Source organism: Budorcas taxicolor, chromosome 7, assembly GCF_023091745.1.
Source record: "Budorcas taxicolor isolate Tak-1 chromosome 7, Takin1.1, whole genome shotgun sequence".
Taxonomy (NCBI): domain Eukaryota; kingdom Metazoa; phylum Chordata; class Mammalia; order Artiodactyla; family Bovidae; genus Budorcas; species Budorcas taxicolor.
In genome coordinates, this window is record NC_068916.1 from 50,282,444 (window position 1) to 50,304,914 (window position 22,471).

Here is a 22,471-nt window from a genome sequence, read left to right on the forward strand (position 1 = left end):
TCTCCTCAAAATATTGTGTTCATTTTCTCTTATATTTTGAGTTTACCAAATGTAGACTATAAGAACTAAAAAAGATAGGGAAGACCAAGTAGTCTACCTACCTCACTTTAAAAGTAAGAAAATAGTTTCAGAGATAGAAGTGGTTTCACCCAAATCAAACTGCAAGTCTGCAGCAGAGCCCAGCCTTTTGACTAGATTCTCTGCACTCACAAGCCAGTTTTCATGACCTCTGATGTACGGGGCATGTACCACATAGAAGCTACAGACATGAGCAGGTTATAGGCCCTGCCCTAGAGGATTTTACAATCCAGTTGGTTTCTTCAGACCACTTTAATAGTTTCATTGAGACAAGTAGAGTGAAACTTTCTGTTCTAAGCTTTCTCTCTCCTGTTACTTCATAGAGTCTAAATCCAGAAGAAAATAGCATATGGTTGCTTCAGAATGGCTGATTTGTATTTTCTTGTGTTCTAAACTGCCATCAACCAGATGCTTATGGTGCTCCATGCAGACATACCCAGATGACTCTTCCATTGGCTCTCCCCAACCAAGATTCACTTCCAAACCAGTGTCCTGGTAGAGATTACTAAGAGTACAGATGACTTTCTTTTTCTCATTCTCTTTAAATGACTTTACTGTGTTTGTGAACCTTCATTCTGTTTCTCAGACACAGAAATCATCACTGTGAGGGGCAAAGAGGGTAGATTTAGGTTTATGAAGTCATAGGTCTATCCTTCCCAGTGCTATTCCCACCGGTAGGATGAAAGTGAATCACGTCTACCTGGAGCAGGCAGAGGACACTTGCCTTTATGTTATTCAGCTCTTGTCACCCGAGTGTCTGAATCAAAATGCGTTGTACTGCTCGTGTTCTCACTCTGCAGACCAGCTGGTGACAGCTGGTCACTGTTTATAGCTCCTTTTCTTTCCCTTCTATTGGAGTGGTTAGTCCTTATCACTACTTAATAAATCAAGTAAAACAACGCAGACCTAATAAAACATTTTCTCCACTTCCCAAGTTTCTGAGAGCTTCCCACAGGGGTAGAAACTTGTACACATGCCTTACCTCCAAAAGGAGGCCCCAGAACTGCTAAAACACTAAGAAATACTCATGGGAGCATAGGCCTTAAAAGAAATTAGACTGCAGGTCAGAAAATAACTTTAATGCCAAGGAAAAAGGATCAGTTCACTTTGTCATTTTCCTTGCTCTGGCTCTGTAGACTCCTCCTTCCTGTGACTTTGAAATGGCAGGGAGGAGCAGGCTGTGTTTCTAGGCTGACTGTCTACATGGGAAAGTGTCTCTCATACTGGCAGCTCCCTCTCAGATCTGGAGGGATGCTAGGGTCCTTTCAATCTGGGAGTAAATGGGAAACAATAATTTATATCTGGTTCATTGCCTCTACTGATTCCATCACCTTCTTCCTTACAGTCACAGGGCAGTTGCATCATCATCAGATCCATTGAGACCCAAGGTTGCTTTTAAAGAACCTGCAAAATAAATATATGATGAGGATGGGTGAAGTTATTAGCCATGGTTGGGTAAAGAAAGAAGAATCTGGGCCTTCGAGAGTATCTCCTTTCTGGTTAAGGAAATAGAGCCTGAAAGGAGGAGGAAGGAGAAGGAAGGAACCAGGGAAAAAATGCACCTTCTCTGCTGAGGGGCATCCTTTGCTGTTATTCATGTTGATGTTCTTCATCGAGATAAGAGTGATGCTCTCTTTCTCTCCATTGGCTGTGGAACCGCTGGGGAAGGAAGGGAACATGGGTTTTAGAGAGAAGGAGCCGCAGGGCATTGGGGGTCAAGGAATTGTTGAGGGGGGGTGTTGAAACTTAGACATTTGTTTTGAGAAGCCTTTATTTTGGTGATAGACTGTCATCAAATGAGTATATGCTTTGAAGCCCAAAAGACTTGTGTTTAAATCTTAGTTTTATTACCTACTACTTGTGTGACCTGGACCAAATTAAAACCTCTCCTGCATGCTAAGTCGCTTCAGTCGTATCTGACTCTTTGTGACCCTATGGAGTGTAGCCCACTAGGCTCCTCTGTTCACGGGATTCTCCAGGCGAAAATGCTGGAGTGGGTTGCCATTTCCTCCTCCAGGGGATCTTCCGACTCAGGGATCAAACCCACGTCTTTCATGTCTCCTGCATTGATAGGCAGGTTCTTCACCTCTAGCGCCACAACTTCTCCTAAGTCTGATTTTTTTTAATGTGTAAAATGCATAAATATCTGCCTTGAAGAACTCTAAGGACTTGAGATAATATTCAGTTCAGTTCAGTCGCTCAGTCATGTCCGACTCTTTGCGACCCCATGAATCGCAGCACGCCAGGCCTCCCTGTCCATCACCAACTCCCGGTATTACAAAATACCTAAGATAGTGCTTGACAGATACAAGGTATTCAGAAAGTGGTTCCTTAAGTACCTACCCTCTGTTTAAGGAGTATATTAGAATCTGAGTCCTTTCGCTTTTCATGAAGAGGTTAATATAGGCTTAGCCTTGGGGGTAAAGTCCATCTCATCTCACCTGACTGTTTCCTTTCAGTTCCACCCCTATCCTGTCCACCCCCAGCCCAGGCCTCAGTGAGGCTGTCAGGACTCTGTGTGTGGGTGTGGGTGTGTGTATGTGTGTGTAAAAAGCAGAAAGCATTGGTTCCCTCTTGGAGTGGAGGAGTAAGAGGTCAGTAGATGATTCCTTGCTTGCACTTCTAATAGTCTTACCTTTCAGAGAGCCCTGAACTCCCAGGTTTCTGGGGATCTGTAAAAACCCAAAGGCACAGGTTGGAGGCCACAGGCTATAACTCAGGAGCCCAATTGGCCCTTCAAAGCCCACCTAAGTGGACCCCCCACCACCCCATTTCTCATTTCCCCTGCGTGCTGTTCCTTCCCTCAATTCTGGGCTGGGTGTCAGGCCTAGAGTCTGGCTATCAGGCCTAGAGTCTGGCTGTTTTAGGAGCCCAGTCCTAAAACAGTCCTAGGTCCCAGTCCTAGGTCCCTCATCAAAGAGAGGCAAAGGGGTCCCTGAGGGTCAGGGCATGTACCTTCAGACTCCTTGTTCTTCTGACACTTAAACCTTAGACTGACCACACTGACCAGGACAATCACCACAACCACTAGGATGGCAATGAAGCTGATAACACCTGAACAGGGAGAAGAATGGGGTGAGGAAAAGGCAGAGGAAGGGACAAAAGAGGGCAACAGGAGTCCAAATTCCCTTCCCAGCTGAGTGCTGTTTATACAGGTTCTGGGAGCAAAGTGAATTCCCCTTCACTCCCAAATGAATGCGCTCTCAGCCTGTATCCCCGGCCAAAGTGACCTCCACAGCCCACCCCATCCTCTCTTAAGAACATGGAGTCCAGCAGAGTCCAAAAGAGCTGAGTGGAGGACCAGTGGAGGCTCCTTCCCCACCAGCATCTTCCTCATCTGTCAACCCTCCTGAAACAAATGGGCAAGATTTGAACTTGTGTTCCCAGACCCAGAGTTCAAGTCAGTTCAGGCATGAGCCTCCCACCCGCCACTCCCCACCTTCTCCCTCTCACCAAATGCAGCCACAGTGAGCACTGTCTCTGACGTGGGGCTGGGTGGGACAGTGGAGTCTGCTGTCATCCTAAAACTCATGTTAGGTGACGTGGAAGTAACATTGTGAGAGGTGTCTAGAAAGGAGCAGGGAGGGATGGGGGAATCAGTGGAGGGACTGACTAAGCCTCCATGAGAAAGCCAGTCCCCTTGCACTTCCCCCAAGTAGAGGACTGAGGAGAGAACTCCCACAAAAGACACCCTCCCACCCTTCAAATCTGGGAGACATGAGATCACGGGAAGAGCACTGCTGGTTGCTCATGTTCCTAGTTCCAGAGGATTTCAGAAAGTTCAGGATGCTTCCCCTCATTATGCTCTTCCCACCACACCCATGGGGCCCAGAGGAGGGCTGCAGAGATAGGGAGCCAGACTGGGCTCCTAAAACAAAACACGGGGAGCCATCTGTGTTTTGCCAAATGTTGAACTGGGAGGAAGGAAGGGCACTGGATGTTTGTCCCCGGGCACTGGATGTTTGTCCACTGGCACTGACCTAACAAGTCAGTTAATGGACACAAGTTTCTGATGCTCTTATAATGCAGCATGGTTGCCCGTCTCTGCCCAGCTTCAACACATTTACTGCAGGCCTGATTGCAATTCCACAATTCCACTTCCTTATCCTCACCCCCTGCCCCACCAAATAAGGTGGGAAGTATAAAAAGAGTCAAAGAGCAGAGGGCTGGGACAAGAGAAAGGGTCAGGGCACTCTGCTCTGTGAGCACAGACAGGACATACCTCCGCTCATGCTGTTGCTGCTCCTGCCACTGCTCGGAACATCAGCGCCTGCACATAAAACAGGGCCTAGATGGAAGGCACCGACCCACTCCTGGTTTTCTCCCATACTGCTGGGTGAAGGCCAGCCTGCCCTGAGAAGCGTGTAGCCCTTCCCCAACCTTTTATGCCTTCCTTTCCATCATTTTGTATTTTCTTACCCCCTCTCCCCCAACTTATCCCATCTATGTCTTTATCAATTCTGAGTCCAGGCTCCTTTTACCTTCACTGTGACCCATTTCTAGCTCCATTCTCCCCACCCTCAGCCCCAGGCCGCTTTAGTTGTCTCCCAAAGCAGGGTACCACTGGTGTGGATCCTGGTGTGAACCCTCACTGTGGGGCAGGACCCTGGGCCTCCTGAATGAGGAAGAAGGAACCCAGTCAGATATGACCCAGTGTTTTTCCACCCCTGGCCCCGGGTACTCACTGAGTCCCGATGTGTGTTTCTCTGACTGGGACCAAGCCATTCCCGGAGAGGACAGCAAGTGATCAGCCACGGTGCTTGAACTCAGAGTCACAGCTTCTGTGGAGAACTGTGAGGGCGTCTCTGATGCTGCTGCAGATTAGGAAGCACGTGTGGCCTGCTTAGGGCCTCAGCCAGCATGTGGCCAGGGAGGCTCTTTAGTCCCAAACCTGCCTTAAGTTCCTCTGGGCCTTTACCTTCGCAGTGCCCTCTGCCTGCAGTATGCCCTACCACCCTCCAACCCACAGCCTCCATCTGACTGACTTCTTTTTGGGCCTCAGCTTCAGAGACCACTCAGTCTGGGATGTCTGGCCCTACATCTGAAGTGGTTGATACTGCCTGGGTTCCCACAGCACCTTTGGTTTATGCCCATCGCGGCCCTTCCCCGCCTCCTAACTGTCCATGTGAGGTCCTATTTACTTGCCTAGTCCCCTACTACTCTGTATTGTCCTTTAGAGCAGACTCTGTGTCTGCCTCATTGTTGGACCCTCTCTGGATGGCATCTATAACCTGAGCAGCGGGGTACCTGTGATCCAGGTGCTGGACAGAGGGTTTAAGCTGTTGGCCTCTGCGGAAGGACCTGCAAATATAGGCAGAGGGCAGTTGGAGGCTGGGCAGGTTTGGTGATGCCACCACGCTCCCTAGCCCACCCAAGAACCCTTGGGCTCCAAGCAGGTCTAAAGGGCTGGGGAGAGGGCAAGGGGTAGGGCTTGGCTACTCAGCAGCCACACTCACTTGTTTCAGGGGAAGTTGGCTGTGTGGTTGAACTTTGACTGGTGAAGGCTCCTGAAACAGATCATCTGAGACTGAGGGTCCACTGCCTCTGACTGCTCTGTCTCCCTCTCTTCTTCACTAAGCTGGTGTTTTCTAGACTTTTCTCCCTACCCCACCCACCACCCAATCATCATCTCTCTCCACTCTCAAGGCACGTGAGAGATTACTGCAGAACGGGCCTGGAGCTCTTCCTTCCTAAGCACCCAGCCCTGAATGATGGAGTAGGCCCTGTGAGCTGGAAGCTGTAGCCGGCAAGAGAAAGGCGAACATACAGACTAGCTTGGCGAGATTTCTGCCCAGTGTGCACCCTGGAGAAGAACCCAGGCCTTTTGGCTTCCAGCCCCCTGTGCTAGAAGGCAGACTCCCCGGCAGAGGGCTAGCGGATGTGACTCCAGCTCGTGGCGCTGGTTTCCTCTGTGACTCAGTCGCACTGCCACCACCACTTCACAGTTCAGTGTCCCAAAGTCCTTTCCGGCCTCTTCAACCCCACATGGGTTACATACAAACCTGACACGAGTCCAGGGGAAGGTTGTTTCAAATTAGCAATATGTCCGAGGACAGAGGGCCAGTGACAGGACACGTCTAGACAGAGACCCAGAGCTCAGGCCTCTCACTGTAGCTCTCCCTACAGTGCTGCCGAGCCATTCCTTTTCTGTGAATGCTGTCATCCTGGCCTGGCCCCAAGGGAAGGGGATGAAAAGATGTGGTGGATAAGATGGAGTTAGGGGCTGGGCTTGGTGTCTGGGCTGTCTCTCTGTCCCTCCAGCTGGAGGTGGGGGCCTACACAGGAAGCAAGTTCGGAGGTACACACTGGAGGCAGGGAAATTCTAGAACGAGCAACCAGTGTACTCTAACAGGTAGAGGCTACTTTGGAAATGGTCACTGTTAGCCAAACCCAGGGAGGAGGCAATTATCAGGAGGCCTGGGTCACAAGCCCTCGTTCCCTTTTGTGTACGTACATGTGTGTGCCTGTGGGCCTCCACGCAGAGGTCCTGGTGTGTGTGTGTGCTGGTGTGCCCATACATGTGTCCCCTGTGTGGGGGGGACCTCTTTGCTCATTTTCCACAATGAAATCATTCCTGAAACCTGTGAACAATGTGAAAGGAAAACATTGTAGGGAAGTGGAGCCGCCCAGCTGGGTTCCCATCCTCCACTGGCTGGGCAGGGAGTGCAGCCACTGGCCTGGCCTCTTGCTCCCTCAGCCCCTCGTCAACAGGGAAGCACCAGGCCTGGAAGCCCTGGGGCCCAGGTGAACAGAGGCAGCTAAGGGCCAGAGGCCCGCCCAGCCTGGGGCAGCCTGCTGGTCTGTTTATTTTCTTTAACCACTGCCTTTCTCCGTGAGGCTATCACTCAGATGGAGAGGAATTAATTGCTTCCAAGCCCAAGCTTGCCCAAAGCCTGGGCCATGTTTTTCCAGGTCACCATCTCTCATAGCCCCATTCCCTCCTTGGGTGGGGGTGTCAAGTGGGGAGCTAAAGCTTCTAGGTGCCCCAGCCTAAAGAGAACTCTTCCCAGCTGACCCTGGGCGAATACTTTCGATCTGACGCATGTCTATCAGTAATTAATAGACATATATCAGATAGATCAATCTGTCAGTTATTGATCAAGCATATCTAAGGTACCATCTTAGTTCTAGAAAGTTACAACTTTGGTTTTTAGTGGGAAGGCACAGTTCACTGCTTTCTTGAACTTTTCTAGAAGCAAAACTAGTTAGGAGTTTCAAAGTCACAAGCCCCAACTAGCAGTTGCCTGCTCTCTCTTTGTCTCCCATCTCCCCTCCCCCAACCAGAACACTGTGTCAACAGGGGATTCCTCACCGAGGAGAGGAGGGACTTGGGGAGCTTGTGTTCCTACAGGCCCAGGTGCCTCAGACCACTGGGCATGCAGAACTGGAAGAACACTGACCACAGGGGTTTCTTATTTTCTGGTGTCCTCTCCCTTATCCCTACCTGCTTCATTCCCTTCTAGCTTCTCTCCTGTCTGTCTTCACCACCACCACACTATGTTCCTCAGCAGCATAGTTAAGTAGTTAAAATCATGGATTTTGTAGACTGACGGTCTTAGGTTCAAGGCCTGATTCTGTCACTTACCGTCTGACCTGGGCCTCAGTTTTCTCTTCTTTAAAATGCAAGTGATTTTAGTAGCCCACAAGTGGCTGTGAGGGTAAGAAAATGCACACAAAGCACTTAACACAGTTCCTGACAGCTCATGGTCAAGAAATTATGGACATTTCAATTTTGCCCCTTCTCTTTAATCCTCTAAGTTTCAAGTCTGCCCTGAATCTGTGTCTCCATAGTCAAGTCTCTCTGTGAGCCTGAATATCCTCGAAAGAATCTCCACTCCAACAAAGAAGACAACAGTGAGCGCTCTGAGATCCTGGGAGGAGCGGTTAGGATAGTCAAAGGTGCTCATGGTTCAGGTAGAAAAACTAAGGACATTCCCAGCCCTGGTGCTTGCCTGGGGCAGGATGGCAGGTAGGGAAGCTGGGAGAAGCCTAGGTTTGTGAAAATGTCCCCTCATGAGTCTCACTTTTTCATTTCCTCCTCTGCCATTTCTGCAGTTTCTACAACCACCTAGTCCCGGAGCCTCAGGTCAAGTGACTCTGTCCTCCTGGGAGGGGGTCGGCAGGGCATAGGATTGGGATGATCGGAGTTGTACACTCAGTCTTTGGGCTTTCAGAGACATGTCTGACCTCTCCGGGAGACAGACTGTTGGAGTACTCAGGCCCTCTCACCCACCACCAAGAAAAAACCATCCTCCCTCCCCTCCCCGTCCAAATACTCTGGAACTTCCTTCTGCTGCTTTGAGCACATGCTCCTAAATCCTCAGCGGAGGGCTTATGGAGGGTGGAGTGGGGGTGGGGAGGGGATGACCAAAGGGAAGTTTCTGCCCTGTGAGTCAGAATCTCCTGGATTTCTCATGATTCCCAGCAACTGCTCCCTAATTAGAAGACCCCTTATGAGCTACCTCACAAGTCATAAGCTACCAGAGCTTGTGTTGTTCCCAAGTCATTTCTTTTGGGGATGATTTCATCTGGCCCCCTAGATGAAATGTGTACAGCTTCTTGGGCAAATAGTTCTTTGTATCTAACCTGAGTCCTCATTGCTGTGATTTGACTGTAAAGTCAATAATTGGAGATCCTAGGTTGTTATTCCTCATATGGAAGAAGAAAAAAGATCACCTGTGAAGCCCAACGTACGGACCATTTTGTGCTAGGACAGCCTGGAGGGAGCTTTCCAGCTTGAACCTCACACCAAGACAATCACTTCCCACATTTCAGGGGACCAGGCTCTTTGGGGGGCCCAGTTCTCCCTGGAAAGTTTCCCACCAAAGCGTCTAAGAATATCTCTATTTTACTGCTGCCTGGGAATGACCAGCTCCCCAGGCAAGTGATCCCCTTCATAACAAGGCTCTGGAATTTCCCTCCAGGAGAGTGAAGTCTTGGATGGAGAGCCTGCGTGCTGTGTGTGTCCCAAAGGAGGGACAGGCGCCCAGAAGTGCTGGCCACTGGAGAGGAACTGCTGGAGGACGGTGGTGGGTGCCTCTTACCTTGGAGCAGCAGGAAGCCCAGGATGGCCCAGCGCAGCTGCGTTTCTCCGATGCTCCCCATGTCAGCTGGATCTGCAGGCAGCCTCTGAGTGGAAGCTCTGTCCATAGTGGAAAAGAGAGAGGGACTGCTGGGGCGGGGTGGGGGTGGGGGCCGGCTCTCCAGGAGCTTCCTGTCAAAGAATAGAAGGAAACAGATTGGGACTGGCTCCAGGGGCCCTGCTCAGTCAGGCAGCTCAGCTGAGGATGTAAGGCCGAAACAGCAGCGCCTGCGCCCAGGCTCCTCGTGGCCTTGGCTAGGCCCACGTGGTCTCCACCAGGACCTGGGCACAAAAGACAGTGATGGCGACCTGGCCCCGCACCCCCTCTCTTCTCCTCTGCAGGGGGCCATCTGTCCCCCCACACACCACCTGGAGGTTTTCTTGGAGTATCACTCTGTCTCACTGAGCCCTAAAGCTCGGCCACCCACCCTCTGTAGACTCTGAATCCTCTACACACCTCTCCCTCCTCAGGGCTCCAGATCCAGCTGGGACTCCTTGCATCTTTAGGGAGGCATTAAAACATTCTTGTTATTCTGCATAGAAAAACTAAAGGACCACATTCTAAGCATCCCTCCCTCAGCCCTCCCCTCGTGTTGGAGTCAGATGTTCCCTGTGCTCCAGCAGCACCCTGTCCTTAGCATCCAGCCAGCCAGTTGCACTCACTCTGCAGGTCAAGTCAGAAACCCAATGACCAGAGCTTAAGTGAGCTTGGAGGTTGAGTGGGGTCCCTAAACGTCAGCATGTGTAGCAGCTGGGCTGAGAGACAGGAATCAGGAGGCTTACCTTCTGGGATCAGATCACAGGGTGAGAGGAGTTCCTAGGGGGTCTCCTGGTCTCCAGACTAGAATAAAGGGTGGTGGCTGCACAGTGAGGAACAGATTGAGGGATGGCTGGTCCTATGGAGTTAGCTGGGAACCAAAAGTTATCCTTTATAAACTGTTTCCAGGGGGACTTCCCTAGTGGTCCAGTGGCTAAGACCCTATGCTCCCAGTGCAGGGGGTCTGTGTTCAATCCCCGGTCGGGGAACTAGATCCCACATGGTGCAACTAAGACCTGCCCCAGCCAAATAAATACATTAAAAAAAAAAAAAAAGTTTCCAGAGACAGGCGAGATTAGTGGGCACTTTTTGTAACTCAGAAGCATTAAAGCACTCACATTCACAAATGAAGTTATAGACAAATGCAAACAGACATAACAGAATTCCTACTTGTAAAAACCAATGAAGAAAAAGCACAAAGAGAGAAGAAATGCCTTGCATGGGAACGATAAATAACAAATTCAATAAGATGATTACCCCTAGAGTGAGAAGGAGGGGAGAGGTAGGGAGTGAAGCTTCTATTTGTAATGTTTTCGTTCTTAAAATTCTTCGAAATAAATGTGACAGACTATTGAGATGAACAGAACTGGTGACTGGACCAGAGAGACTCAGTATATTATAGTCTGCACTTTTCAGTGTGCTTGAGAAATTGCTTTAAAAAAAAAAATCAAAGGATACTGACTTCAGGGAATCAGTTGGGATGTAGAGCCGGCAAGCTGGGGGGCGGGGGGCGGGGTTAGGGCAAGTGTTTGGGATCCGGTGGAGGAGGGATGAGCAGGCAGACTCAAGCTCCTGAAGGTGGCAGGGGACGTGAAAGGAGGGGCCTAGGAGTAAGATCAAAGCACTGTCAGAGGTGAGGGCTGGGCCCAGGGTAGTCCAGATGTTCAAGGAAGTGAAAGCGCGGGAGAGAGCGGTGAGGGTGTGTGCGCAGAGGGTGTGTGCGCAGAGGGTGTGTGCCCTGTAAGCCCCATAGACGTGGCAGCTCCGGGTAGGGACCCAGCTGAGGCAACCGGCTCTCCTTTGCCCCGCTGGCCGCCAGTCCCAAGAGAGCCTTGCACAGCCGGACAATGCATCAGGTAGATTCTCAGCTCACCCTCTTCTGCCAGGCTGGTGAGACTCCCCCAATCAAGGGCCCCAAGTCCTGCACCAGCCTATGCTTCTTTTTTCCCCTGTACATCCGGAACTGCTTCCCCACCCCCTACCCTGGGAGCTCTGTGGCCTGGGCCCTAGAGAGTGAAAGACTTTCAAGCAGGGGAGGTGAGGTAGGTATTAAGCTTTAAAGATGCCAAAGGACAGGTGCTGGGGATGGGTGGGGTGGACAATGTGACTCAGTAACTAAAAGGAGTGGGTTTGTCCTGGCCAGCCCTCCCTGGACCCCAGTCGCCTACCCATGGGGATGGTCAGGCTGAGGCTTAGAGTTAGGGGATGTTCTCCACCCCAAGGGCTGCTCCTCATGGTCCAGCTGGGGAAGGGAAGACCAGGTGGAGAGCTTCCTGAGCCTGTGATAACCTTGCCAGCTCTGGGGCCTATGGTTTGGAGATTTGCTACCTTGATAGTAAACCCCATCACCACCCAATACTTAGCAGGGTAGAGACAGACAGAGGTAAGGATCATGACCCCCAGCTTTAGGCAGAAGAATGCTGGGACCCTGAAAGAGATAGAGGCTGGGAGGAGGTCTCCTTAGTCCATCTTGGATGGAACCAGGAATCCTCGGTGAGTGTTCCATACGCTACAGTGCCCGCCACAACTTGATCCGGAAGTGGATATTGTGGGGTGAGGTATAGCTCTTACCTCCCCCAAGCCTCTGGGGTTCATGCCCCCTCTTCCTCTCTCCCTCCCCTGGAGTACCAGCCTTCTTCCTACCATGTGGGTGAGGAGTAGTGGGAACCTAAGAAGCTGGACACAATGACTCCCTCTTCCCGGGACTGAAAGGAATAGTTGCTCACTGACCCCTGGCCAAGACATGGGAGAGCAGTCCAAAATGTGCTAGGACTCCTGACCCAAGACATTAGATGTATTTAGGAATTTTGCTGGAGACCTGGGAAGAGAGATCAGTGCAAGGGGACTTGGTGGGGGAAGGAAGGATAAACTTCATATGCTAGGCTGTAATAAAGCCCCTCTCTTTGTCCCTTTCTGAATGACTTTGTCTCCTGATCTCTGTTTTGTCCCTTCTGTTTCTGTTTCTCTGTATTTATCTTCACTTCTATCTCTTTATCTCTCTCTTTCCTTGTATCTTCCTCGTTTTCTCTGTATTCCCTTGTCTCTTTCTTTCAATCTATTGCTGTGTGTTTATCTCTATGTTTTTCTGTCTCTGCCATCTCTTTCTATTTCTCCATGTCTTACTGTCTCTCTGCCTCTGTCTGTCTCTCTCTCAGTTCCCTTTGGGTGTCTATCTCTCTCTAGCTTGGTCTTTCTCTGTGTCTACATGCCCATGTCACTACCCTCTCCCTCTACCGCTTCCCTCCCAGGCTGGCCACCATCCGTGGCTTTCTCCAACTGTCAATGGCTCAGCAGGGCAGGAGCCCCAGAAGCAGCTTCCGGAGGTCCTGGGCGGGGCCTGGGAACCTCGTCCAGGGGTCGGGCTGCCCCTGCTCACCATCATCGTCGCTGTCTTTGTCTTGCTGGCAGTCTGCATCGTGGTGGCGGTCCACTTTGGGCCAAGGCTACACAAAGGCCATGCCACGCTTGTCACAGAGCCACCATCCCCAAAGCCAGAGGGTGGCATCTACCTCGTCCGCTGGCACATGCTGGGCCATCAGGACAGTCACGCAGACGCCCAGCAGGAACCTCCGGGCCCTGACTCCTGCCCTGTGCCAGATGGACCCAGGTTCAGCATCGATGAAGTCACGTTTCTGTAGGAGGGAGACTCTGGAAAGTTGGCCTCAGCTGTGTCAGAACAAGAAACTGGACAGAGTAGTGCATACTAAATTGCTTCAGTTGTGTCGACTCTTTGCAACCCTATGGACTATCACCCACTAGGCTCTTTTGTCCATGGGATCCTCCAGGCAAGAATACTGGAGCGGGCTGCCAAGCCCTCCTTTAGGATATCTTCCCAACCCAGGGATTGAACCTGCGTCTGTTACATCTCCTCCATTGGCAGGAGGGTTCTTTACCACTGATGCCATCTGGGGAGCCCACTTGTAGATTCCCAAGTTGTTTTTGAATCACCTCCACCATCTTGGGGCAAGATTCTATCTCACTTTCCCAGGATGGGGTAGGGGAAATTGGGGGGCTTTCATTACCTCCCACTTTCTGTGTGCATTGGTCTGTTGGAACCAGTCTAGAATTTACCACAGGACATTTCCCAGATCCAGAACCTTCCAGCTGGTAGGAAAACAGGAAAGGAAAAGGAGCTCTGTGGAGGTCGTCTGGGGAAAGGAAGGAGTGGAGGTTCCTGCAGAGGGAGAAACATGGAGGTTGGGAAGATGCAGGAGGCAGGGAAGGCAGAGTTGAGCCTCTCAGTGGCTCTCTGGAAAGGCTTCCCTTCCTTGGACACTCTTGAACTTCACTTGACTTGTGCAGTCAAGAACATGCAGACAGACATTTGTGGAGGGACTTCTGGGTGCTTTACTCTGGGGAACACCTGAGCGCAACAAGTCAACAAATCCCCCTTGGAGACTGCCCTTGGCGATACCCCAGCACAATCAAGGACTCTGAGAAACAACAGATGAAGAGGAACAGAGACTAATGTGTCGAGAGGACTGGCCTCCACTGGGATTGGTAAGAGGCAGCTATAATGTTAATAGTTGCTCCTTCTTGTGGGCCCATTATGTGCTGGGCTTCAGGCTTATTTGTGGACCTACAGATATTATAATGTTTACTCCTCATACAGCCTTAGGAGGAGGAGGAGCCACTGTTATCCCTATTTACATTTGGGGATATCAAGACCCCAGCAGGACCCAGGTACTATGTGGTAGAGTCAGGCCTTGAACCTGGGACTGGCAGACTTCACAGTCGGGGCACTATGTTGGGGGCTGGATGGGTAGGTAAAGATCTTGTTGGGCTGATTTTTAGGTATTGGAGTGACTGATGTGATGTTGGGGGATCCTCAGGGGCAGAATGGCTGGCACAGCGGGGGAGGGGAAGGGACTGTTTCCCTTTCACTCCCTTGGCTCTGGCATCCTTGGGAGCAGTGTGTTGCTTCTGACAAATGTGTGTCTGTGTGGAGTTTTTCTCCATAGTAATGCTGTACTCAGAAATTCATATTGAGCATTTGTGATAAAAACAAAGATGGGAGAGAGGGAATAAGTCTTGGGTGGAATGGATGGAACTGGCAGAAATAGGCTGTCTGGCCTCCGAGATGGGGGCAACTTTGCCCCCACAGTGGTTGCCGCAGTGGATCAGTTCTAACAACGATGGCACAAAATGTGGCAGGTGAGTAGCCAGCTGTGTTGTCCAAGGTCTCCAGAGTATATCCCATCACCTCACACAAACTCTCCTCCCCCTTATTCAGGGGAGTCTCATCCGGGGACATTTATTCAGTGGCCCCTGCTTCTTTGAGTAGTCCCTTTGCCCAGGACACAGCTGTGTTTACTCCTTATGGCATCTCTGTGCTGGCTCAGGTCCCTCCCTGTCCCCCAAGCCACCCACTAAAGACAGGGCATTGAACAGGCAGGTGAGTGGGATGCTTCCCAGCTCTATGCCCTCAGCCTGACTGGTGGGCTCTGTCTACATTGAAATGATGGCCACTACCCCACAGCCCTGAGCTAGTATGAGGAAGCGTGTAAGGAACTGTGTGCAAGCAGATTTGGACATTGTCGATAATAAAGGGCAACCGCCTGTATCAGAGTCTGGCCAGAAAAAGATGGCATACTCAAATAAATAACCTGAAGAGTGTTTAAAAAGGGGACTACTTAAGGACTTCCCTGTTAGTCCAGTGGTTAAGACTCTGTTCTTCCACTGTATGGGACTCAGGTTCAATCCTGGATCAGCGAACTAAAATCCCACCTGCTGTATGATGCAGCCAAAACTTTTTTTTTTTGTAATTTTAAAAAATTTTAATACAAATTGAAGAGGACTATTTAGAAAGGGCAGGTATAAAGAAACTACAAGTGAGAGGGAGAATTCCAGGTGAGCATCAGTGAGATGCCAGTACCATGGTCAGGCCTGAAGAGGGTTGGGGAGGAGCAAGTTAATGAAACCTGGAGATAGACAGGGTTACTGAAAGGGTCCTTTAGTTCTAGAGATGAAGAGAGCCCACAGTGACCTTGAAACTCCTGGGAGGGACATGGAGGAATAAATATCCCAGCCTCACCCCCCTCCACTCCCTTCTCTCACTGCAGCTTCCCACTGTCTGAATGTGACCAGAAGTCAGAGGGCGAGGGTGCCTGTTGACGCCATCCTAGGACAGAGGAGAGGTGGAGGGTAGGTCTGAGCATCCAATGGAAGACACCTGGAAGATCCCTTAAGTTTACCTTATTTATAATAAGTAGATATTACCTTGTAATAAGTTTACATTTTTTAGTTCTTAAGGATTTCTTCATTTATTTATTATTATTCTGGCTGTGCTGGGTCTTTGTTGCTGCACGCGCGCTTCGTCTGGTTGCAGTGAGCAGGGGCTACTCTTAGTGCAGTGCACGGGCTTCTCATTCGGTGGCTTCTCTCATCGCAGAGCACAGGCTCTAGGCGTGGCCTTCAGCAGTCGTGGCGCATGTGCTCAGTAGTTGCGGCTCACAGGCTCAGTAGTTGTGCGGAACAGGCTTAGCTGCTCTGAGGCATGTGGAATCTTCCCACACCAGGGATCGAACTCACATCCCCGATGTTGGCAGATGGATTCTTAACCACTGGGCCACCAGGGAAGCCCCTGACCTGGCATTTAGAGTTTGCAGAAAACTCATACAGCCATACTACTCATAACTACCCTGTGAGGTAGATAGGGCAATGATTATAATCCCATTTCATAGATGAGAACACTGAGGCTCACAGAGGTAAAACAACTTGCCCAAGGTCACAGGATTCATCTTGAAATGTCATGTCCAAGGACCTTCTCTGAGAGGGAGGAAACGGTTCTGCTAGGCCTCCAGCTGCTGAAGAAAGAAATCCTCTCAGAGTCTCAGGGTTGGCCGGGGCCTCAGGAAAGGTGACTGGGGCCTCAGAAGACATCTGAGCGGAGCGGGAGAGGCTTTTCCATGCCACTGATGAGGAGCTCAGGCTCTTGGGACAGTGCAGAGGAACCGGGTATCACAGAGGTCTCCATGCTACCCATGGTAACCTCCCTTTCCTCCTGCCGAAGGTGCTGGAGAATTTCCTGTGACAAGGAGAAGCTGCTTCCCTCTGCAGGTTCTGGAATGTGGAGGGGAATGTGTAGGGGGGTGAAGGCCTCACACATGCCCACTCCAGCACACCCAGAGGACTTGCTGGGGGTCTCCTCTAACCCTCCCTCTGCCACCTCCTCCCCACCCCTAGCCATTGGGACTGGAGTTTCATGAAATCCTAGAGCCAGCAGTGGTTTTAGAGACAAGAGAATTCTACCCTCCTGCTTTTAGAGATGATACATTAGAGATGAAAGGGACAGAGACCTGGCTAAGGTCACAGAGCAAGGGAGTGACACTGCTGAAGCTGCAGTCCTGGTGTCTTGATGGGTAGCCGGGAGCTATCTGCTTCCTCTGGTACTCTAGATGAAGAGGCCCCTGGGGCCACCCCTTCATGCTCTACCCTGGACCCATAGCCAAAGACCTCAGAAAGCCATTGTGTGTCCCATGGTGGGGAGATAGGACCTTCTCCAAGGGAGACAGGGGCAGGGCTTGAATGCCCTGACTGCTCAGGAAGGGTGAAGACTGTCCTATCTCCTGCTGACCCTCTGGGAGGCCCTTGAGGCCCCCAAGCCTTCCTGTCCTTCAGCTTGTCACCCCCTTACCCTGGTAGACAATGAGGCGGCAGTTGTTCTGAGACTCAGGGGCATTTGCCAGGATGTCTTCAAGTGTCCGGCAGAAGAGTTTGGCCTGTTCCAGCCGATCCTCTCGGCTAAAGCCAGCTCGGCCATCCTGTGACATGGCAAACAGGGTCTGCAAGGGGGTGGCATATTCCAGGACACAGATGCCTGCCTGGAGGAGGTAAAAGGACAATAAGACTCTGCCCGGGGCCAGGCAGACAGACTCTGGACCCCACTGCTCAATCTGTAGGGGTGGAGTCTGGGAGATGGCTACCTGATGGGGTCCATGACCTTTGCCTGTGAACCTTACTCCTAAAATCACGGCCAGGGACTGCATTAAATTTACCCTTCCCAGATCCTTCATCTAGGCTGTCAACTACTTCAGCTGGATGTCAAGTCCGGGGACTGGACTCTGGGTTCAACTCTGCTTGGGTTCCCCATAGCCTACATGAAATCATTCAGACATTCTCTCGACCTTCATCTGGGCAGCTTTATGTTCCAGAGCATGGTATACTCAGGGTGAAATCGACCACTTCCACCTGGTTCTCTGAGTCTCAGTGTCCTCTTGTACAAAGCAGGGGTTATAACAGTCCCTACAACCACAGAGTGGTGGTGAAGATTCGATGAGGTGGTCGGATGAAGCACCTGGAAGAGCATCTGGCTTGCAATAAGTGCTCAAGAAATGTTACTAGGAATTCCATGGTGGTCCAGTGGTGAGGACTCCATGCTAGGGTTCAGTCCTTGGTCAGAGAACTAATATCTCGCAAGCCTCATGATACAGTCATAATAAATAAATAAATGTTACTTAATCATTATCACTCAGAACCTAATTTTGCCCAGCCCTGGGACCAATCAGAGAAACTGAGGCACAGAGAAGGGCAGTAAATTTTTATCACGGCTTGGCCAGGGCTCGGAGTTCTGAGTCTATAGGCCTGACCCCTTCCCAGTGCCACCTGCTTCCCTGCACACGCACCCGCTGCCCATTTTCCAGAAGCTCATAGATGCTGTTGGTGTAAACCCGGCCCTTGATGCCAGCACGGTCGGCACTCTGCTGGGGCAGCTCGTGTAGGAAGCGAATGTTGGGGTCAACCACGCTCAGGTCGTCAGGCACCCCACAGTCCAATGGGAAGAGGATGTGCAGCCGGTGGCTCCCTGCACCCTGTAGCGTGTTGTTGTGGAACTGATTGTAAATTTGGATCCGGGCCCGGAACCCTAGGGTGGAGAGGTCCAAGAAGTCATTTCCGCTAACTCTGTCTCCCAACCAACTCAGGACAGAGATGCAGGCCCTTGTTGCCCTCACTGTGTGGGTGCAAGAGCCCTGGGGGCCAGCCCACAGGCATTGCCTGGGGGGCCAGGAGAGGCAGAGCATTAGGCAATAATGCTTCACCTACTCCCACCACCCCTTTCTCCCCCTCACTTGACCTTTGTCCAGATTTCTGTTAGCCCCATTCCTTCCCACTACAGCTTTCAGGGCTCTGAGAGGCAGGCAGAGCCCTGGGAGTTGCTATGCCCAGCAACCCCAGGTGCACTGAGCCAGACCTCTAGCCGAAGCCCTACTGTCTAGCAAAGGCAGCCATGAGATGGGGGAGAATCACAGCCCTGGCCAGCAAGTCAGAAGAATGAGATGCGATTTGTAAGTTTCCAGTGGGGTAGTCAAAGGTCCAGGCTTTGGACAGACCTGTGTTCGAATCCTGCTTCCTCCTATAGCTAAGGTGTGTGACTTTGGACAAGTCATTTTATCTCTCAGAACATCTCTGATGTTCTTAACTCTAAAACAGGGGTGATGATTATCCTGTCCTCACAGAAGTGAAAGTGAAAGTCCTAGTCTTTGCGACCCCATGGACTATAGAGTCCATGGAATTCTCTAGGCCAGAATACTGGAGTGGGTAGCCTTTCCCTTCTCCAGGGGATGTGAATTAAAAGAGAACCTAAATGAAGGGCATACAGCTTGCAGCTAATATTTATTGAAAGAATCCATAGGTGACTTGGGACAAGTCCCTTAATGGATCTAAGCCCCGAATTTCTTCCTGCAAACCAGGCATAACAGTAATAGCTTTCAAGCCTATAAGATCACTTTTGGAATCATATGGTTTGTTAGACTGAAAATGCTTTGAAGGAAGCTCAACTCTGTGTTCTGTGATGACCTCGACGGGTAGAAGGGGTGGCATGGGAGGGAGGCCCATGAGGGAGGGGATATATGTATACACATAGCTGATTTAATTCATTGTACAGCAGACACTAACACAACATTGTAAAGCAATTATAACCCCAACAGCAATAAATAAATAAAGCTTTGGAAAAATAAATAGCAATTGAGAACTCTTGGGGAAAGAAAAAGAAAATGCTTTGAAAAATATAGTAACTTCTGGAAACAAGGTTGCGTGTCTTACTGTCTATCTTGTAGATCTAGAAATGGGGGCACAGAAGACAGCCCACCTGGCAGGATCAGCCGCAGGTATCCAATATAATATGACCAGGCCAGCCCATGAGCCACGTTGAAGTTCCTTTTTTCACAGATTGCAGAGACCTCTGCTGGGGCCAGGCCCTGTGGACAGCAGGGTGGGGCCGGAGGGCCTCCATGAAGGATAACGAGAGTGCTCCTCCCCCAAGATTTCCCAACCTCCTGCCAACTGGCTCCCCGTTCTCTGCCTTTGCTGAACCCAGACCATTCTAGGCTCTAGTCCAAGAATCAGCTTCTAAACTGATCCCACTCCCAGTACTGAGCTCAGAGCAGGTCACAATAGCTGCATCTCCACCCGACCAGACTCTCCACCTCCCTGTGTGTGATACCTGGAGGCCTAGGAGGATGTTAAGTGCCTGTGAGAGGCCCAGGAGAGCAAGCATCCAAGTGAAGGGCAGGCCAGCCATGTTTGGGAGGGAGCAGTAGAAATAGCAAGACAGCAGCAGCAGGGCCCCGCAGCGCATGGAGGAGCACAAGCAGGCCCGCACAGCCCTCCAGTAGCTGCCGTGGTACCTGCAGGTGACATGCAAGTTCCAGACCCAGTCCAGCTCAGCCAGAGAGGGGCAGGAGGTACTTCAGGGAGTCACCTGGAGTGGACGTGGCGCAGCTCCTCGGCTAGACTGCAGATCCCCTTAATCAGCAGTCCCATCTGCTGGGAGGCCAGGTGGAGCACCAACCACTTGAGAGTGTAGTCTGGTGGCTCCCCCAGGCCCCAAAGGGCCACCAGACAGGCACTTAGCAGGACCAAGGCTGCCTTTTGGGCCCTGTGACCCCTGGGCTGTGGGATGGATGGATGCAGGCTGGAGTGAGGCATCTGTGGGTACCAAGAAATCCATGGTTGTGCTCCCCTCACTCTCCTACAGTTCCAGGACTGAGGCCCTGAGTGGGCACGTCCCCCAGCTCTCCAGTTCCCTGGTGCCCAGCCATACCCAGAAAATGCTCCTGGAGACACCTCTAGGGGACAGGTTGGGCATACAGCATCCCAGAGCTCCAACCCAAAAAGATTTGTTGCAAACAGAGTAGGTGGAGAAAGAAATGCATGCACACATGAGTTGGAGCCAACTCGGGGAGATAGTGAAGGACAAGGAAGCGTGGCATGCCGTAGTCCATGGGGATGCAAAGAATCGGACATGATTTAGCAACTGAACAACACATACACACCTCACCCAACCCCGGTGAGACCACAAGTGTGGTGAAAAAGAAGATAGCGACTACCCCAGACCCAGACCTGAAAGTGTCCTGTGAGGTGCCACTCACCAGGGGACCAGGGCTTCCCTCTCCCACAGTCCACCCCAGGGAGGATCTTAGGCAGCAAAGCTGTAAACCACAGTCCAGAGGGTGGAGGCACCCACCTCTGCTGCCTCTGTAGGGTCTTCAGCCTTAGAGCTCCGGCTGGCCAGCTCCTGATCTTACCTTCTACCTCTCAGACTGCAGGTTGTTTCTGGAAGATGACAGGAAGAGAAGGCCCAGCACAGGGGCTCCCAGCAACCAAGGGTGGCCTCTCAGGGTAGAGCCTGAAAAATGAAAGGTTAAAAACAACTGAAGCTTCCTCCACAGCACTCTAGCGCTGGCATCTCACCAGACCACAGCCTCACTGTGCTCACTGAGGAGGTTATTTCCTGCTCCCAGGGCGTCCTGGTCAGCCACGCCTGCCGTTCCACTGTCTACCCCTCAAACCGAGGGTGTTCAGAAGCCCTCTCACACTCCTCACAGCCACGACCCTGAACACCAGCTGTCCCTCAAGCACCCCCAGTCAAATACACTCTACCAACACCCTCATGAGACTCACACACCCTCGGGAGACTCACACACCCAGCCAAGCATACACACTGCACCATGCTGCCCTGCCTGGTGGTTTTATTCTGATTTGCAAATGCAGATCCTCTTTTTTTGAAGACTGTGACATCAGACTAGAGGCGGGGAAAATGAACAGTTATTTCCTGTAACAATAGCCTTCTAGTAAAAAGACTTAGTGGGAGCCAAAGGGCTGCTGAAGTGTGGGCTTTTGGCTCTCCATAGGAAGTATTATAGCAACACTTCTGACTTCCCAGAGAGAACCTCGTGCTTCCAGCTAAAAAGGCAGTCGCGTGGATAATGATAGTAAAAATGATAATAATAGTAATAATTAAGTGCTTATTGTGCTCCAGACATTATGCCAGGTGTTACATATATTGTTTCACTTAGTCCACTCAGCCACCCTATCAGGAAGGTGTAATACTATTCTCACGGACAATATGAGCTTCAGTGAGGTGAATTAACTTGCCCCTGTCCCCCCACTAGTAAAGGAGGGAGTGGGGACATGAATCAGGTGGGTGACTTCAAAACCCAGCTGGTTCTATGCTTTGATCCCGCAGAAAGGGGTGGAAGGACCAGGGTCAAATTTCATGCTTGCACTTTTCCGGAGGGTGGAGAGTGTTTCTGGCCATTTTCTGGCACACCAGTAAGCTGATCAGATTCGAGAAGAGGGCAGGCTCAGGAGTGGGGTTGGGACAGAAGCCACAGAGCAGAAGTGGTCCATATATGCCTAGGCCAGAGGGTACTCGCCTAGACCCTTCCCCACATCCCAACCAGACACAAGAAGACACACCACGTTCATAGATGCCACTGGCCTCTTGGGAGCAAGGAGGCTCCCAGAAAACTCTCATTTTTAAAAATAATTTTCCAAGAATGGAGAAAATTCCATGAACTTTCTCTCCCCTACAAAGTCTCACAAAGGGGGCCCCCTGTGGTGGACAAGGGCTCTGGTGCTTCAAAACCAAAGAAAGTCAAGGTTGTCAAAGAAAGCTTCTGAGCAGAGTCCTCCCAGAGTGGGCAACTCCACAACTGTCCCAAAGTCCCCCTGTGCCAAGCAACCTTTGGCCTTTACTATCCTGCCCTTTACTATTCTGTCATACAGAATCGGACACGACTGAAGTGACTTAGCAGCAGCAGCAGCAGCCACATCTAGAGAAAAGCCTGAGTGGCAATGAAGACCCAACACAGCCAAAAATAAATAATTTAAAAAAAAAAAAATGAGACAAGGCACAAAGATGTCCACTTTCAGATGTTTGTGCAAGTGTTGTTTATACCAGAGAAAAACTAAATGTCCAACAATAAGGGACTGATTAAATTGTGGTTTATCTTAGAATGTTAGGTAGCCACTAAAAATGAAGATGTAATTTT

At 50.9% G+C, this 22,471-nt stretch overlaps 3 protein-coding genes across 3 annotated transcripts; 1 reads left to right on the forward strand and 2 right to left on the reverse strand.

The window, feature by feature from the left end:
- Window positions 1-1,125: 1,125 nt before the first annotated feature.
- On the reverse strand, window positions 1,126-9,242 carry ECSCR (endothelial cell surface expressed chemotaxis and apoptosis regulator). Its single transcript, XM_052642456.1, has 10 exons — window positions 9,123-9,242; window positions 5,535-5,585; window positions 5,326-5,379; window positions 4,764-4,892; window positions 4,301-4,348; window positions 3,532-3,645; window positions 3,034-3,132; window positions 2,714-2,750; window positions 1,641-1,737; window positions 1,126-1,482 (listed from the first exon to the last, which is right to left on the reverse strand). Exons 1-10 carry the CDS (start codon window positions 9,226-9,228, stop codon window positions 1,474-1,476), a joined length of 744 nt encoding a protein of 247 aa, XP_052498416.1. The 5' UTR covers window positions 9,229-9,242; the 3' UTR covers window positions 1,126-1,473.
- Window positions 9,243-11,044: 1,802 nt separating this feature from the next.
- On the forward strand, window positions 11,045-12,835 carry SMIM33 (small integral membrane protein 33). Its single transcript, XM_052642459.1, has 2 exons — window positions 11,045-11,053; window positions 12,446-12,835. The coding sequence occupies exons 1-2, from the start codon at window positions 11,045-11,047 to the stop codon at window positions 12,833-12,835; spliced, it is 399 nt and encodes a 132-aa protein (XP_052498419.1).
- Window positions 12,836-16,068: 3,233 nt separating this feature from the next.
- On the reverse strand, window positions 16,069-20,753 carry STING1 (stimulator of interferon response cGAMP interactor 1). The gene is made up of 7 exons (XM_052642454.1): window positions 20,723-20,753; window positions 19,897-20,123; window positions 19,639-19,822; window positions 19,285-19,393; window positions 17,822-18,060; window positions 16,834-17,020; window positions 16,069-16,259 (listed from the first exon to the last, which is right to left on the reverse strand). The coding sequence occupies exons 2-7, from the start codon at window positions 20,121-20,123 to the stop codon at window positions 16,069-16,071; spliced, it is 1,137 nt and encodes a 378-aa protein (XP_052498414.1). The 5' UTR covers window positions 20,723-20,753.
- Between the last annotated feature and the right edge of the window lie 1,718 nt (window positions 20,754-22,471).